General features: G+C 44.8%; 1 protein-coding gene across 1 annotated transcript; it reads left to right on the top strand.

Annotated features, from left to right (window-relative positions):
* The first annotated feature begins 3,438 nt into the window (after nt 1-3,438).
* On the top strand, nt 3,439-11,683 carry LOC108794251 (HRAS-like suppressor 2). The gene is made up of 4 exons (XM_018565265.1): nt 3,439-3,503; nt 3,761-3,860; nt 9,764-10,023; nt 11,576-11,683. The coding sequence occupies exons 1-4, from the start codon at nt 3,492-3,494 to the stop codon at nt 11,681-11,683; spliced, it is 480 nt and encodes a 159-aa protein (XP_018420767.1). The 5' UTR covers nt 3,439-3,491.
* The last annotated feature ends 4,797 nt before the right edge of the window (nt 11,684-16,480 follow it).

Raw genomic sequence — 16,480 nt, 5'->3', positions numbered from 1 at the left:
ACTATTGCTATCACTTGTGAGCTCCTTATGTGATAGCACTTTAGTAGTGACAGGTCCTCTGGTGACATTAGGAGTCTATTAGACCCCGATTGTCACCTTTGCAGCCCACTGAAGCTGCTGAAGCACACATCCTGCATGATCAGCTTCTTGAATAACAGCTCATTCAGTGGGAATGTAATAAGAAAATGGACATTCACTTGTCTCTCTACCCGTCGACATCCAGAATGCCAGTCTTGGGTCCCCAGGAGGGGCAGTGGGGCCCGGGAAGCAGCAAGGTGGGGAGTGTCGGGTGGGGGAGGACATGTTTACCAGCCCCTGGAAGCGAACAGACAGCTTTACAACTGCCTGTATAAATTCTAGTGTAAAGCTAGTGTTCTATCATAGTGACTGCGTTGGAATGCTCGACCGCGTCATTTCCGGTGATGCGGTCAAGCATTTCAATGCATTCTCAGCTGTTCCAGGGCAGTTCAACTCACCGGGCATTTGTGGGAGAACCGATCTGCATTACCTCATCTGCCTGGAACAGCTGATCGGTCCAGAATTGTGTGGAACAGGGTCCAGTGAAGGGTCTCATGTGGCTGTGCAGAGTCTCAGGAGGTTTTATGGAGGCTGTGCAGGGTCTCAGGAGGCTATGCGGGTTCTATAGTGGACCGTTCAGGATCAAGGGTGGGCTGTGCGGGGTCTTAGGAGATCTTAGAAGGCTGTGCAGGGTGTCAGGAGGCCGTGGGGGGTGTCAGGAGGCCTTGGGGAATGTCAGGAGGCCGTGTCTTATTATCTCCTGTGTGATAGCAATAAAGCTTGTTGGGGGGAAAAAATTACATTGATTAAAAAAAAAAAACATGTAAAAAAAATATCAACCCTGCCATCTGGTTGCCATTTTCAATTGATGGGGAGGGGGGGTTGCCTAAACCCCCGATGAGATGCTGCCTAAGGCAACCACCTCAGGCTACCTCATTTAAAGATGGCCCTGTCTGTACCCCACTTATTTTCAATAAAACGTATTGCCTGAAAATAAAAAAAAGTGCATTAGGATATATTGTCTTACAAAAGATGTTGATAGCAGCGTTCTAAACAGTAGAAAGATCCACTGCAATGTTAGGAAATGGAAACCTGGCAAGCCCTGTGATGTGAAGCATTCAATATACTCCAAGATGTCACTTTGACAGGGCTAGCAAACACACTAATCAAAAGGTACTGAAAGTTCTTATACTTTTATCAAATGTGGCACTTACTGTTATGTTATTGACCAATGTAGGGTCTGGTTCATCGAGCTACAATTGCATTTAAGGTATGCTTGTAAGAAAATGAAAAAGCACTAGTTTTAGAGTTTTAGGTACATGTATATTGACACTGGTCAGGTTCTGCAGCTTGCCAAGTTAACAAAAACAGCCTCTCCACCCATCCTGTTGATGTCATTGCTTATTGTCTAGCAGACCGATATTAGAGCCTAGTTATAACCTAATCTTTTTTCTGAGGCAAAGTCATTGGGCGTGAATAAATTGTAGTGCTTTTACTTTTTCTTTAATAGTGCTCCTGCTTCACACACATACTCTAGTTCCCTGGCAGCCCACTTAAGATGAGGACTGCTGCGCTCTGTGTGAGAGCAACAGTCTATCTCCAGCGGTTTGATACATCCCCTGTGCTGTCATAATAACTGTGCTCCAATCTGAGTATTGCTGTTGGTAGACACAGACCACAGCAGTCCTCAACTTCAACAGGTTGCCAGGGTAGGGGAGTATTAAAATGTCAACGAGTTATGCTCCCTGTCTTTGATTAAGCCAGTGTTTTTAAACCTTTTTTCATTCATGGCACCCTTTTAAAGTATTTAAAGTCATGAGGCACCCCAGACTGAAATATAAATGTAAAAATGTAATTATCAACATAACATAACACAACATAACCCCTATAAAATCCATACCAGACCCTAATCTGAGATAGGGCGTCTGTTATGGATTTTAAGGTGGGACCCCATGCAAAAACAGGGTCCCCCCCATTCACATCAGAATCCTCTCGTCAAATCAGGAGCCCTCCTTCACATCAGAAGCCCCCTTTACATCAGGAGCCCCCTTCTGTTACATCAGAGTCGTCGTTCCCCACACCAGGAGCCCCACTTCAGATCAGAGTACCCCCTTCACACCAGAAGCCCCCCTTTCACATCAGATCCCTTCCTTTACATAAGATGTCCCCTTTCATATGAGAGTCCACCCTTTCATTTCAGGAGCCCTCCATACATCAGAAACCTCCTTAAGGCCAGAGTCCTCTGCCCCCCACGCCCCCCACCCCCCATTAGCACCCTACCATCACATCAGGAGCCACAGCTGCGGAAAAATGGCAGGAGCCAGGAGGTGGAGCAGGTCTGGATGGAAGCAAACTTGCATCCTTTTCTGAATGGATCCCATCCTCCCTGGATTCATGTAATTCCTCTCCATGTTGTTGGCAGAGGCCTCACACATGGAAAGAAAGGGTGAAAGGGCACACTAGGAAGGTCTATCCTTAGGCATTTGTGAATTAACGGTGCAGGCTGTATAGACAGCTGAAGGGGTTGCTGGTTCAGAAATATAGTACCCTGAGGTGTGTTCCTCCTTGCTACTTCCTCATCCGTGGCAGGGGTAAATGGGGATACATGGAAGCTAAATGGGAAATACTCTGCCTTCCTACTATTCATAGCCCTCCTCCTGAAGAAGCGGTTTACACTGTGAAATGTGTAGAGCTACTTTCTCTATCAACAGATCTTGTCAAGCATATCTTAATGACGAACAACATCTACACTCTGTTCAAAGGATATGAAAAGTACATGGCATCCATTCATAGTAATGATATGTGCATGACAAGCAGGAAATTGGAAAGTGGGGACTATAATCTATTTTTATATAATCTCAATAAATCATGCATCATGTTTTTTTAAATGCGATTACATAAAGCTAATCAAGGTATTTTATATGTATATATGTGTAGTTTGAGATCTGTTTTTTTTTAACAAAATTAAGTGACCTTTTAAAACACACATTACTGGAATGCAGTTGTCTGAATGTTGTTGTTTTTTTTGATAGAAAAGAGAAGGATTAAAACTCCCATCAGTTTATTTTTGTGTCCAGTTAGGGAGATTTCCTTACGCTTCTTGTCCCAAAGATGCAACAGGAAGTCACAGGAAATTTGTCCATGGAACAGGTGTTTCCAATGAAGATTTACCCTATTGTTGCGGTGACAACTCTAAAATGTTGGATTTCCCATAATTTTCTGTCTTGGGGACAGTGATCACAAGGACAAACGGAGAGGGGGAATCTCCCCAAAGACAGCATTAAAAGTTGACAAGGGTACTAATCCTTTCCCAATTGATGCAACTAGACTAATGCATAATGTCTGTGGTTATCAATGAGCTATGAAAACTTTTGTATACACTTGTTACACACAACCTATTTCTTCTAATCTTCTATTGGCAGAAAACACGGACAAATCTGAGTGAACAATCAAACTAACTGAAGACAGGAGACATGCCTTTGATAGTGAGTATCAAACCGTTCCCCCTGATATTTCTTGTTTTTCTCTGCTTATGCGTGACACAGAAATATTTGAAATTACAAATCAAATCATTTTCAACGTACTTGTTCCATACTATTTAGTCAACAGTTTTTCTTTAAAAACTGTTGACTAATTTGTTTTTCTTTAAACAGTTTGCATAATATTGCATTTTAAACAGTGTGGTTAATATTACATGCCTCTATGATTGAATGCAATCTAACACACATCAACTTTTTTACAGGGACCTGCGCCAAAGCCAGGAGATTTGATTGAATTTATGCGTGATTTCTATCAGCATTGGGGTGTATATGTTGGAGGTGGATATGTGGTACATTTAACAGGTGAATACATGGATATACAGATCTGGTCTTTTACTTTTTACTATTAATGTTTAAAGAGTATTCTCATACATACATTTTATTAATACAAATTGCTAGTTTTCTAAAACGGACCTTCTCTCCCAAGATGAACTTTAGCTCCCTTTCTCCACCGTCCCCCCGCCCCCAATAAAAAAATGCAATCTACTCCATGTGTTGCCTACTCCTAACCCCTGTACTCCATGTGTTGCTCCATGTGTGTGACTAGGGATGCACCAATACCATTTTTTAAAAGACCGAGTACCGATACTCTTTGTCAAGTTCTTGTCGATACCAATTACCGATACTTTTTTTTTTAGTTTTGTGACAGTTTTTCTAAAAAAAATACAGACTATTGATTTTAGGAGAGTGGTGGAGCGCCAGGGCCTGGCTGCAGCTGCTACGGCTGTGACCCTGGTAGTTCTGCTACTGACTCCAAGCTGTAGAGGGACTACAAATCTCAGCAATACATTATACAGCAATGCAGAATACCACCAGCTACAGGGGACTACAAATCCCAGCACTACATTATAAAGCAATGCAGAATAATGCATTCAGCTATAGAGGACTACAAATCTCAGCAACACATTATACAGCAATGCAGAATGGCTTTGGCTATAGAGGTCTAGAAATCCCAGCAATACATTATAAAGCAATGCAGAATAGCACCGGCTAGAGAGGACTACACATCCCAGCAATACATTATACAGCAATGCAGAATAATAGTATGGAGGGTCTCAGGAGGGGGAGATGTGTGGGCAGTGGAAGCTCTGTAAACAGGCACTGCATGGTTCCCAAGTAAGCTGTGGAGGTCCTCAGCAAGCGCAAGACCTACGGCAGCTGCCTAATTTGAAAAATTAAAGCATCGGTATCAGTTTTTGGCATTTTCACAAGTACTCGTAAAAATGCCCGGTATCGGCACAGATACCGATACTGGTATCGGTGCATACCTACTCCTAACCCCGGCAATGCATTCATTACATACCCCTAACCACCTTATGTTATGTACTCCTGATCCCTGCACTCCATGCTTTACCTACTCCTGACGCTTGCACTTCATGCATTAATTACTACTGACACTCTGTGTGTAGCATACTCCTGATCCCTGCACTCTGTGCCACACACTCCTGACCCCTGCACTCTAGGCTATACACACTCTTGAACCATAGCAGTGTAGGCTCAGGTTTATTTGTTTTTACAATTTGAACGCACCCACAATTTGTGGCAGGGCGCTATGCATGCTGTATTATTTCACACTTACAGTGCCCAGGGCATTTTGTCTTTATAACCTAAATATCTGCCTCTTTTTCAAAAAGTCTGTGACCAGTTGTTTCAGGGCATACTAAAAATGAGGGCATGATTTTGTAGGTGTGTCTACAAACAGTGGGTGTGTTTTGTGGGTATGAGTAAAAGTGGGAGTGGTTAGTAGGGTGTCCCTGGAATTCACTTTGAAAATATGGCAACTAATTTATGAGGTTTAATTTTACATCAAAGTACTGTTTTTTTTCAGATAAACCTTGTTAATGAATTTCAGAAAAATCACTTTATTATGAGTGAATTAAAGATAGGGGACAAGCAAGGAGAGCCACTTCTAAGATTTGGAATATGTTGTTTATGGTTCTTGGTATGCAAATAAGAGACTATTTATAAACATTATAAAATGAAGATAATGTTTATCAAAAACTGTTCTATAGCCATGTGGAATCAGTTTTATTTTTAATTAATAAAAACAAGGTAGGAACGCAACAACAGAAAAGCGGGGGAATGTATACACACACACAAAAGAAAGGTAAATGCCAGCAGATACATCAGCTGTGGGGGACCAACACAAAATCTGCTATATATGCTGGCATTTACCTGTCTTTTGTTAGTGCATACCTTACCGCTCTTTTCTGTCCTCTGGTGTCTCTTAGATAAAGTACAAGGTTGTTGTGCTCCTGTATTGTTTTTTTTCTAATTATCTTAACAGCTCGTTTTCTTCTGTTTGTATTAGGGCTGCGGAAATTAACGATTAATTCCTCGATTAATCGTTATTTTTTTTGATCGATTACAATTCTTTTGATCTGTACTCACCTCTCCGCCGGCTTCCGGGAGTTCCATCGGAGATCCGGTGATTGCGGTTAGCATCAGGGGAGCACAATGATCATCTGACTATGTCCTGGCTAAAACTGTTGGACAGAACTGGCAATCCTGGTTGAGATATCTAATTATTGGAGTTTCTGAGAGGTAATATCAGGGCCATCAATTGCAGTCCTTCTTTATCGGTCCCCATCGGACATTGACATCACCGGACTCCTCCCCCCTTCCCTTCGTTAGCCGACGGAGCCACTTGGGCAGGTGAGTTTGCCCAAGAAACTTTCTGCACGAGCGCCAGCCAAGGCATTATTAATCTCAGGTGCCCCACTCAATATGGCCGCCGCTTGAGTGGGGCAACTCAGAATAATAACGTGCTGGATTAGTGTGATCCTAGTTCATTTTATTACTTCATTGTTGTGGTGTATGTGTATAGGCCAATGTAGTTGGATCTGTATGTGCGTTATAATTAATCGAAATTAATCGATTAATCGATTTAAAAAAATTTTAATTAATCGAACACAAAACTTTTAATCAGTAACAGCCCTAGTTTGTATACAAGCACACCAAAAACATCCATTACCTGTCCACTCTTGGGAACTCTGTTCCAGTGCGCCGAGGGATTTTTTTTACTGCTCTTAGGTTTATTTCTACATACATTGGGTTTGACACACTAAAGGGCAACAAAAAAGTTTATTTGCAAAGTGAAAGTTCACTTGGATTATCGAATAAGGTGAAGCTGTTAATAGTGAATTATCACAATTAACTGGACTTGTTATGTAACGTTGAAGACGTTTTGCATTCTTTCACAGTTGAAAGAATTGACAAATGATGCAGCACTATGTATAGTTTCCGCCAGAGGCTCCAAGGCCACAATAAATAAAATCTGCAAGAGCGAACAACCTTGTCTAGTGCCATGGCAAATAGGGAATAAAGTAGACTCAAAACCATAATATCTAAGTTTTGCTTGAGGGGAGCTGTAAAGAGCTGCTATCCATGACAGAAAGTTTCAGCCAAAGCCAAAATTATGCTGGACAGCAGAGAGGGTATCAAAAGCTATGAAAATATTAAGCAACAACAACAACATTTCCTGGGCCCTTGAATGGACCAGGTGAGTAAATTGAAGAACCTTTCGTATACTATTACCAGGTTGCTTTTTAGGGATAATGCCCACTTAAACCTTGGCAATAAGATTTTTTTAGTATTATTATGCCCATGTTCAATAAGGAGATAGGGCAATAATTCAACCAGCACTGTGGATCCTTATCAGGTTTGGGGACCATAACCACATTAGCTGTTAACTTTCTTGTAGAGAATAACACCCTCCCCCCGCCTAATGTTATTATAAAGACGTGTAATAAGATGTGGAGTAATGAAATATATGGGGGTCATGGGGCGTATCTGCTGCAAGGCAAACAAGGCGTTTGCCTTGGACGGCAGTTTTCAGGGGGGCAGCAAAAATGCCGCCCCCAAAACAGTTGGGCGGCCGGGCAGAGGAGTAGGCGGCGGCAGAGGACTCAAAAGACCGGCGAGGAGGCAGAGGAAACGGTGATGAGGCGGCGGTGGAAGGGGCAGAGGAGTCGGAGCAGCAGGAGGGGGCAAGGTGGAGCAGCAGGATCAGGAAGGGGCGGGGCCATGTCACAGTCGCGCCGTGTCACCAAAGAGCCGTCGGACTGCGGAGGAGGCCAGGTCCTGCAGCATCAGTCCAGCGGTGGAGGAGGCCGGGGACCAAGCAGCAGGTAAGATGATCTGCTGCTAAAGGGACCCTGCAGTGCCCAGCATGGATTCTGCACAGCCCATCTGAGAGTATTGGGTGGGCTATACAGGATCTGTGGTGGGGTCTATGTTGGGCAGAGCCCACCACACATCCTGCACCGGTCTGCAGGGTCTCAGGGGGGGGTGTGCATGATCTGTGGTGGGCTCTGCAGGGTCTCAATGGCTTCAGGATCTGTGGTGGGCTCTATGGCAATGCCCTCTGAGATCCTGTGTTCTATCAAAGATTGTGACTGGGTTGGAATGTATGACCAGTGACGCGGTCACACATTTTAACGTAATCATGCCCCTTTTTTAGGCGGTGGAATATGTGACCGGCAAAAGGAGAAGAATTTCAACGCTTTCTCAGCTGTTCCAGGGCAGATCGGCATCGCCAATGGTATTGCAGGAGAACCGATCTGCCCTGGAACAGCTTATCGGTCCTGAAATGTCACTTCTATCCGACTCTGTGGAATGTGAAATCGCAGTCACAAAGTCGGCTTGTGAGCCACGAATACCAGGGGCGTCACTTGAAGCAGTTTGTGAGCCTGAAGATGCTGGTTGCTGTCGAGTGGCATTTCTTGGCATTCCTTCCCCATCACCCTTTCTCCACACCTCCCTTTCCTCCTCTCACCCTCCTTCCTTTGTTCTCTTATTACCCTTTCACACTACTCTTCAGCTCAAGCTTTGGGCTTCTCTCCCTTTCTTCGGCTTTTCCCAGTACCTGGATCTAACTCTCTTCAAGACACAGTCACTCAACCTTAGTGCCTTTGCTGGGCAGCGTTGAAAACAGTGAAAACAGTGTGATGAATATTCAGGCAGGCAATAGGCTAATGTATTGGTTACCACATACCAGCACATAAGAATATCTGTAAAAAATAAGTCAAGGCACCTGGACTTGCTGTATTTTTCTTGAAGACGTTTCACTGGACATCCAACCAGCTTTCTCAATTCAGAATGACTTGTACAAAAAATTATCTGGGAATAAATATGGTGAATGTCATTCCAATCCACATAGTCTGTCACAACCAGTTGTTGAATGCATTTGCATAATTGGAGTCTAGGAGGTGTTATTAACCTGTCCAGAAAAAGGTGTTAAAACAGCATCCCACCCCCCTCTATTCAAGCTTGGCTTCTCTATTTTTACATACATTTCACACCTCTTTTAAACAAGTCTTTCTCCCTGTCTAGGATGCGTACTTGACTGTCTTAAAAAAAGTGACCTTTTTCCTTTAGATGTAGGTACACTGCCGAATCCTGACCAGAGGGTTTTGCTCTTCTATGCTGTGCCACACGCTGGTGTAGCTGCTGTTTTGTTTCACTGACATACAATTCTACAAGTCATTCTGAATTGAGAAAGCTGGTTGGATGTCCAGTTAAACATCTTCAAGAAAAATACAGCAAGTCCATTTGACTTGTCTTATTTTTTACAGATATACCATGACCTGGATGAATGAGAACCTTCACAGATATAGCACATAAGAAGCTTGCAATTTGTTCCTACTGAGTTTGTATTGATAGAATTATGTGCCGTGGTGTCCCAGATTGTTCCCTTTAGTCCACCTATAGACGTGTCCCCAGATCAGCCTACCATCTTGTTGGGGAGTTAAAAGCAGCATCCTGTTTAAAGCTGTATCTATGTTCTCAATTTACAATCATTCATGTAAAAGCTAAAATCCTGTTTTTTCCCCTTGTACATGACTGGATATTCAAAGTGAATATAGCTTCACCATTGTGACTAGGTTAAAGAAACAATCACTTTCATAAGTGAATATTTTTCACTGCATTAGTAAATCAACCCCATATCTTCAAATGTGTAAATGTAGGAGGCAAGAGTGAATCATTATGGATCACAATTAGTTTTTATTGTGAATATATCACTGGACAGGTTTTTGTGTGTGTGTGTGATTCTAGAAGCTACAAGAATATTCTTTGGTAATATATATTCCTTCATCATTCTAGCTTTTGTTAGTACTATTCTGTTATGCCATATGAGAGATGAAAGTTAATTGTTTCTGCACTGCAGAAGATCTAGCTCTGTCTGCTCTATTCTTTTTACTTAGATCAAGATGGTTGGTCCAGCATATCTTCTGCATTAGGAGAAACAGCTGTGGTGAGGAAGGACCGTTTGGAGACTGTCGCCTATGGATGCAACTATAAAGTGAACAACAAGTATGACAGCAAGCACTCCCCTTTTCCATCAAGAAAAATTGTTAACGCAGCACTGGGAGAAGTAGGGAAGAAGATGAACTATAGCCTTACTAGTAGCAACTGTGAACACTTTGCAACTTTTCTAAGATATGGGATTGAATTCTCTGATCAGGTACTGTATGAATCACTGACAAATAGACATTACCGTTCATAGTGCAGTTATTATGTGTAAAGCCATTAGCAAAGCTGTATTCTATTGGGCTTCCTAGTCCATTTTTATGATGTCTACCATATGAGAACACAATTGTGTAGCTGCACAGTTCCTGACACCTTTTACAAGAGAAGTATGTATATGAGTATTATATTGGTATGAAAACATACCGGAACTGTGGTAAGATAATATAAAAAAACAAGCATGCTGCCCAGCCACCGACTTAGCAACCTTCGGCCAGGTTATCTGTAGCCACATGGGCAGGTCCCTAAGGAAACATGCCTGGAAATCAGTATAATGTAGCAAGCACTATAGTACTATAGTACAATTTAGCAGAACTATAATGTAAAGGGAACTATAATGGTTTGGGTCAATGTTTTTTTTTTTTTGTATATTTGAAACTGGTGTTTAAAATAGGTTTTTACTCTTGGATTTACAATATTTATTTTACAAATAAACATTTAATTTTGGATGTACTGTATTTGTGACATTGATGGGTCATGAATACATCCACTGAAGGGGAATGGAGGAGAGATGAGACACTTGCTTGAATAAAATGAACCTAGTTAGTAAGTGATCTTTTCTTAGCAAAGAAGGTAATAGTAATAATTGAGAAACATGGAGCAGCTCTACCCTCTTGTCTTCAATCCCACTGCTGGAACCTCGGTGCCTGGTAAAGCTTCCGCCAGAGCCTTTGCTCAGCAATACGTTTAAACTGGCACTAGTAAGGGGGTCCGTTCATTCAATATTTTATTTGCAAAAAGGCATAACAGCAGCCAACAAACGAATGCGAGGGTAATAGTAATCTGGTGAACAAAGATTACAGCTCCACCTGCTGGCTCTTGGATATGCCATATTGTACAGTAACCCGAGTAATAAAAAAAGTAAAAATATACAAAAATACTATACAATCCATAAAAGTGCTGATTTTGGCATGGAATTCAGAAAAGCTATCACAATAAATAATAACTTAAGCAATATTCTAAAGTTGACCATGCACAGGGGATCTAATCATGAGCAAACAGATCAGACAGTTGGGTCATTCTCCTTGATCAGACATCAATATCAGCTTTTAGGGTCCGTTCGCACCATAGTGTTGCAGTGATCGTACACTATTGTGCATTTAATGCGCACAATCACACAGCGCACCTAGTGTGTGTTAATATTCATATGGTAAGTGGGCTGGGCTGCCATTCATTTGAAGTGCACCTGCACTACTTTTTTTCAGCACAAAGTACAGTATTGCAGAATTGCCTGTTGCTGCCAGGAGGTGCAACATTTTGTGTCCTCGCTGGGGATATTTATTTTTTCAAAGAGAAAAGGAAGTGACACAATATCCCCTCTATGGGGACACAGACAGCAATAAAAACCTGACAAAGTCCTTCCCACTTTATCCAAAGCAACAAAATAGCTGGAGTTGGGCTTTTATACTTTTGTGGAATCACAATAAGATATAACTGTTTCTCTAATAATATGAAGCATTTAAAAACCCTTCATGTTGCTGTTCTTTCAGGTGGATACCGCAAAGACCTATGCAGCTGGAGGTGCAGCTATCTTTGCTGTTGGAGCTCTTGCAGCAATTGTAGTATCTGCGATGAGAAATAATCGACAGAAGCAATGAGAGCCCCAGAAACCTTAATTCACACAGTCAAAGCCCACCGGAAGACTCTTTGTAAATTCATCAAGTTATATGTAATCTAGTGCAAATAAATTATGGGAAGCTCCAACCTCTTCTGGGCGGGCCTGCTTCCTCAGCCTGGTTATCTGCTATGCAATTTCTTCTCTCTTTCTAGGACAGAGGGTGAAAAGTATTGGGAATACCCAGCCAGCTGTTTCATATTTTAGTAATTGATGCTCCCTCAACCAAAGCTATCCTGATACAACAATAGATAGGGTTATACAGAAGTGGTGTGCACTGGGGTGACAAATGGGCTAAATCAGGCCTTATTAAACTTTCTCCACTCGTGACCCCTTTTTGGCCGAGGAAATTTTTAAGGGACCCCAGCGTCGGACGTTGTCTCTCCCCTCTTTCCCCCCAGCGTTGGCCGGTGTCTCTCTCCTTCCCCCCCTCCCCCCCCAGCGTCGGTCAGTGTCCCTCTCTCTCTCTGTCCTCTCTCCCCCCCTTGCGTCAGTCAGTGTCTCTCTCCTCTTCTCTCCCCCCCTCCCAATGTCGGTCTGTGTCTCTCCTCCTCCTCCCCACCTCCCCCCACCGCCGCCGTGGATCATTACCCACTACTACTACTAACCCCCCTCCCCCTCCTTACCTTTACCTCCAGCAGCTGTGCTCCACTTCTGTTGGGTTAAAGAAAGGTCTGTCAATGGAAAAAAAACAAAAACATTCCTGCATGCACGAGCTCAGGAAGGTACCAAGTGCACAGGGGGGGCCCGCAACCTTAACAACTAAACTACACTGAACATTAAACATTAAACGAAAATAAAAAAATCTTGCTTGGAGCCCAGGCCTCCCTGGCCGCCTGACCCCTCACAAACGTACCGGCTGTACCACCTGATCACTTGTGGGACCCCATATGGGGTCGCGACCCACACTTTAAGAAGCACTGGGCTAAATGACTTATAACATGCACAGTAAGGCTGATATCAGACTAGTCACTAGTGATCCTTCCGCTGGTGATTTATCGAAATCACTATTGGTAGGGTTGATAAGAGGCTGCCTGTTTGTCCCTATGGAATCATTCCGTCTGTAGCTGAGGCAGCAAAATGTCACTAACAATCAAGATTCACCAGAATTCAGGCCAGTGATAGACTGACATCACGTTACATCTAGCTATAAAGGGGGCAAGTCCACAGCATCTGGCTACAGAGGGACAATTCCATAGGGACAGACAGGCATCTCTTTAGCAATCCTGCTGTTGGCTATTTGTCTCCAATAGCAGAATTGCCCCACTGACATCAGCTTAAAAAAAGGGGACTTAACAACAAAGCACGGTAAAATTAATGTTCCGTGGCAGGGGCGTAACAAGAAATCACAGGGCCCCATAGCAAAATCTTGTATGGGGCCCTGTGATTTCTAGATAAGTCCACCTGATATCCCTCAAAAAGCCCACCTGATAGTGACCCTGCAGAGCCCACTATAAACTCTCTATGGTGAGCTCTCCAGGGTCTCAGGTGGGCAGGCAAGCCCTCTGTCTGGCCGATCCTCTGTCTGACTCCTTCTCCTCCACGATCGCTTGCGGGCCCCCGCCTCCTCCGTCAATGGGCCCCACCTCCTTGATCGCCGGGCCCGCCTCCCCATGACCAAGACCTGCCTCCTCCATCGCTGCCGACGACGGGCCCAGCCACCTCCCCTGCAGCTGCTAGTTGTCATCGACTCAGCAGCTGTGAGAAGGTATGCGCCGCTGCACATGTGAAGGCTGCGTGTTTCTCCTCACAGCCGCCAGTGACAGCCAGCAGCCTGAAATGCCGTAGCGACCCAGGCGGCCCGCACGGCATCAGGGGGATGTCCTGGCCGGGCCCCCCTGTGCCCCAGGGATTCATAGCGGCCACCTGGGTCGCTATGGTGATTGTTACGCCACTGTTCTGTGGAGTAGAGATAGAGAAACTTGTGCACTTAGAGAACAGAAATAGATGCCATGAAAAACTTCACAGTTGCAAAGAAGTACCAGACTGTGTCCATGCACATAAAATAATACATACTGAAAATCACACTGAGAAAAAGAGAATTGGTACAAGTGAAGGGCTGCTATACATTGTTCATACATAATAAGAGCACATACCAAGAATGTCACCCAGCAAGAACATATTCCACAACCATCACCCTATTATGCCCCTCTGTCCTTCACATTATTTTTATTGATGATGTTAACTAATATAAGGGATAAGCTGGTCTGCCAATGTGTTTCACAGTCAGTAGATTGCTTCTTCAGGGAGATGGGGACATTGTTAATGGGTTTTATCTACTAATGGTTCCCAAGCAGGGTATCCCAATGTTCCTAAGGAAACACTATGCAGGGCACACACCTCACATTACTAGCCATGTATCTGGATGCCTTAAATTCTTTTTATACTCCCAACCATCATTCTTATTCATGATATAGAGGCATCTTTTGCTTTTAAATGGCCTAGTGATACCTTTTAGCTTTGTGGGCACTTCTACATTTCTCATCTCTTCTTAGTATCCCAAGTCAGCATATTCATTTGTTTTATCGCTGGTTTGAGCTTACCTTCCAACCTCCTATACTTGCGTTTCCTATTTTTCCATTAAAGTGATTCCACTCTTTCATTTATGGCCATAATGGTAATAAGGCAGAATAACCTTGCCATGAAGGGTTGCTCAAACTTAGCCCCTTTTCTAATGCTGGCCCTACATATGTGAGCTGCAACCTTCGGGGGAGGGGGGAAAGAACAATTCCCCACCTGGTTTCCAAGTGACTGCCTTATCCCGCCTATCCTCAAATATGTGCAGCATCAATATGTACATATTAAGAACGAATACTGAAAACTAAACCTAACACATACAAGAGGAATGATACAGTGCAGTACATACACTATATTGCCAAAAGTATGGGGACACCCCTCCAAACCATTGGATTCAGGTGTTCCATGAAATTTCCTTGCTACTAAATATTCCGCGGTCACCGGTTGGTATTATAACAAAGTGGAAGCAACTGGAAACAACAGAAACTCAGCCAGGAAGTGGTAGGCCACCTTAAAATGACAGAGCGAGGTCAGCGCATGCTGAAGCGCACAATGCGTAGAAGTCGCCAACTGTCTGCAGAGTCAATAGCTACGGACCTCCAACTTCATGCGGCCTTCAGATTGGCACAACAACAGTGCCTAGAGAGCTTCATGTAATGGGTTCCCATGGCCAAGCAGCTGCATCCAAGGCTTACATCACCAAGTGCAATGCAATCCAAAGTGGGGACTTACCAGGGCCCTGAGGGGGGTCTCACCAGGGTAGCAGGGCTCTGTGGGGTCTCACCAGGGCTCTGTGGGGTCTAACCAGCCTTGTTAGACCCCACAGACAGCTGGTGAGACCCCACAGAGCCCTGGTTAAACCACAGGGCTCCACAGGGCTCTCACCACTGCTGTAGTCTGTGAAGGCTGCCTCTCACCAGGACTGTGCAGGGAGCGTCTTGCGGGCGGGAGAGTGCAGGACCAGCCATTGCTGACTACATCTCCGTCCATCTGCCACTGACGATCCGCCCTCCCAGCCAGATTGGGATCCTCGCGTGGTGGATGGGAGAGGTGAGGTCTCTTCCCATTGGCTGGTGGGCGGAGCTCCAGAAGACCACCGGCCGAATGGACGGACCGAGGAAACGGATGAGCTCTCAGCCCTGTCGCTATCAAACTGAGAGTCTCAGTTTGACAGCGACAGGGCTGAGGGCTCATAATGTTACCTGGCTGCGAGGTGATGTGCCGGCAGGGCAAATTAGGAAGCCGCAAGGCCCTCGGGAGCGCGAGGCCTAAGGCGACGCCTAATTTGCCTAATTAAAAGAGCCGCCTCTGCCCACATGCAGCACTGTTGAGAATGCACAACACTGGTGAGAATGCACAGCCCTGAGGAGACGCTGCACACAGCTCTGGTGAGAATGCACAACACTGGTGAGAATGCACAGTCCTAGTGAGACTCTGCACACAGCCCTGGTAAGAATGCACAGTCCTGGGAAGATGCTGCACACAGCCCTTGTAAAACTGCATGCAGCTCTGGTGAGAATGCACAGCCTGGTGAGACTGCACATCCCTAGGGAGAATGCACACAGTCCTGGGGAGAATGCACAGTTCTGGGGAGATGCTGCACACAGCCCTGGTGAGACTGGACAGCCCTAGAGAGACTGGATGCAGCCCTGGTACGAATGCACAGCCCTGGGGAGACACTGCACACAGCCCTGGTGGGAATGCACAGCCCTGGGGAGACACTGAACACAGCCCTGGTGGGAATGCACAGCCCTGGGCAGACACTGCACACAGCCCTGGTGGGAATGCACAGCCCTTGGGAGATGCCGCACATAGCCCTAGTGAGAATGCATTGCCCTGGTGAGAATGCACAGCCCTAGGGAGACACTGCGCACAGCCCTGGTGAGAATGCACAGCCCTGGGGAGACACTGCACACAGCCCTGGTGGGAATGCACAGCCCTAGTGAGAATGCACAGCCCTGGGGAGATGCCGAACATATCCCTAGTGAGAATGCACAGCCCTAGGGAGATGCCGCACACAGCCCTAGTGAGAATGCATTGCCCTGGTGAGAATGCACAGCCCTGGGGAGACACTGCGCACAGCCCTGGGGAGAATGCACATGGTTCAGCTCAGCTGAGCCGCAGTGACAGCCGAAGCAGGGAGAAGGTCAGCCGAAGCGTCTGGTTTTAAAAAAAAATCGTTTTTATTATTTTAATGTTTTTATTTAGTCAAGCCGTTGTAGTCATGGACAACGCTGGATGTCGTGATTGACCCTAGGATTTA

This window comes from Nanorana parkeri, unplaced genomic scaffold, assembly GCF_000935625.1.
Source record: "Nanorana parkeri isolate BGI_ZX_2015 unplaced genomic scaffold, ASM93562v1 scaffold25, whole genome shotgun sequence".
NCBI classification, from domain to species: domain Eukaryota; kingdom Metazoa; phylum Chordata; class Amphibia; order Anura; family Dicroglossidae; genus Nanorana; species Nanorana parkeri.
The sequence above is the reverse complement of the archived record's forward strand: the minus strand, read 5'-3'. Positions and strand labels throughout refer to the sequence as shown.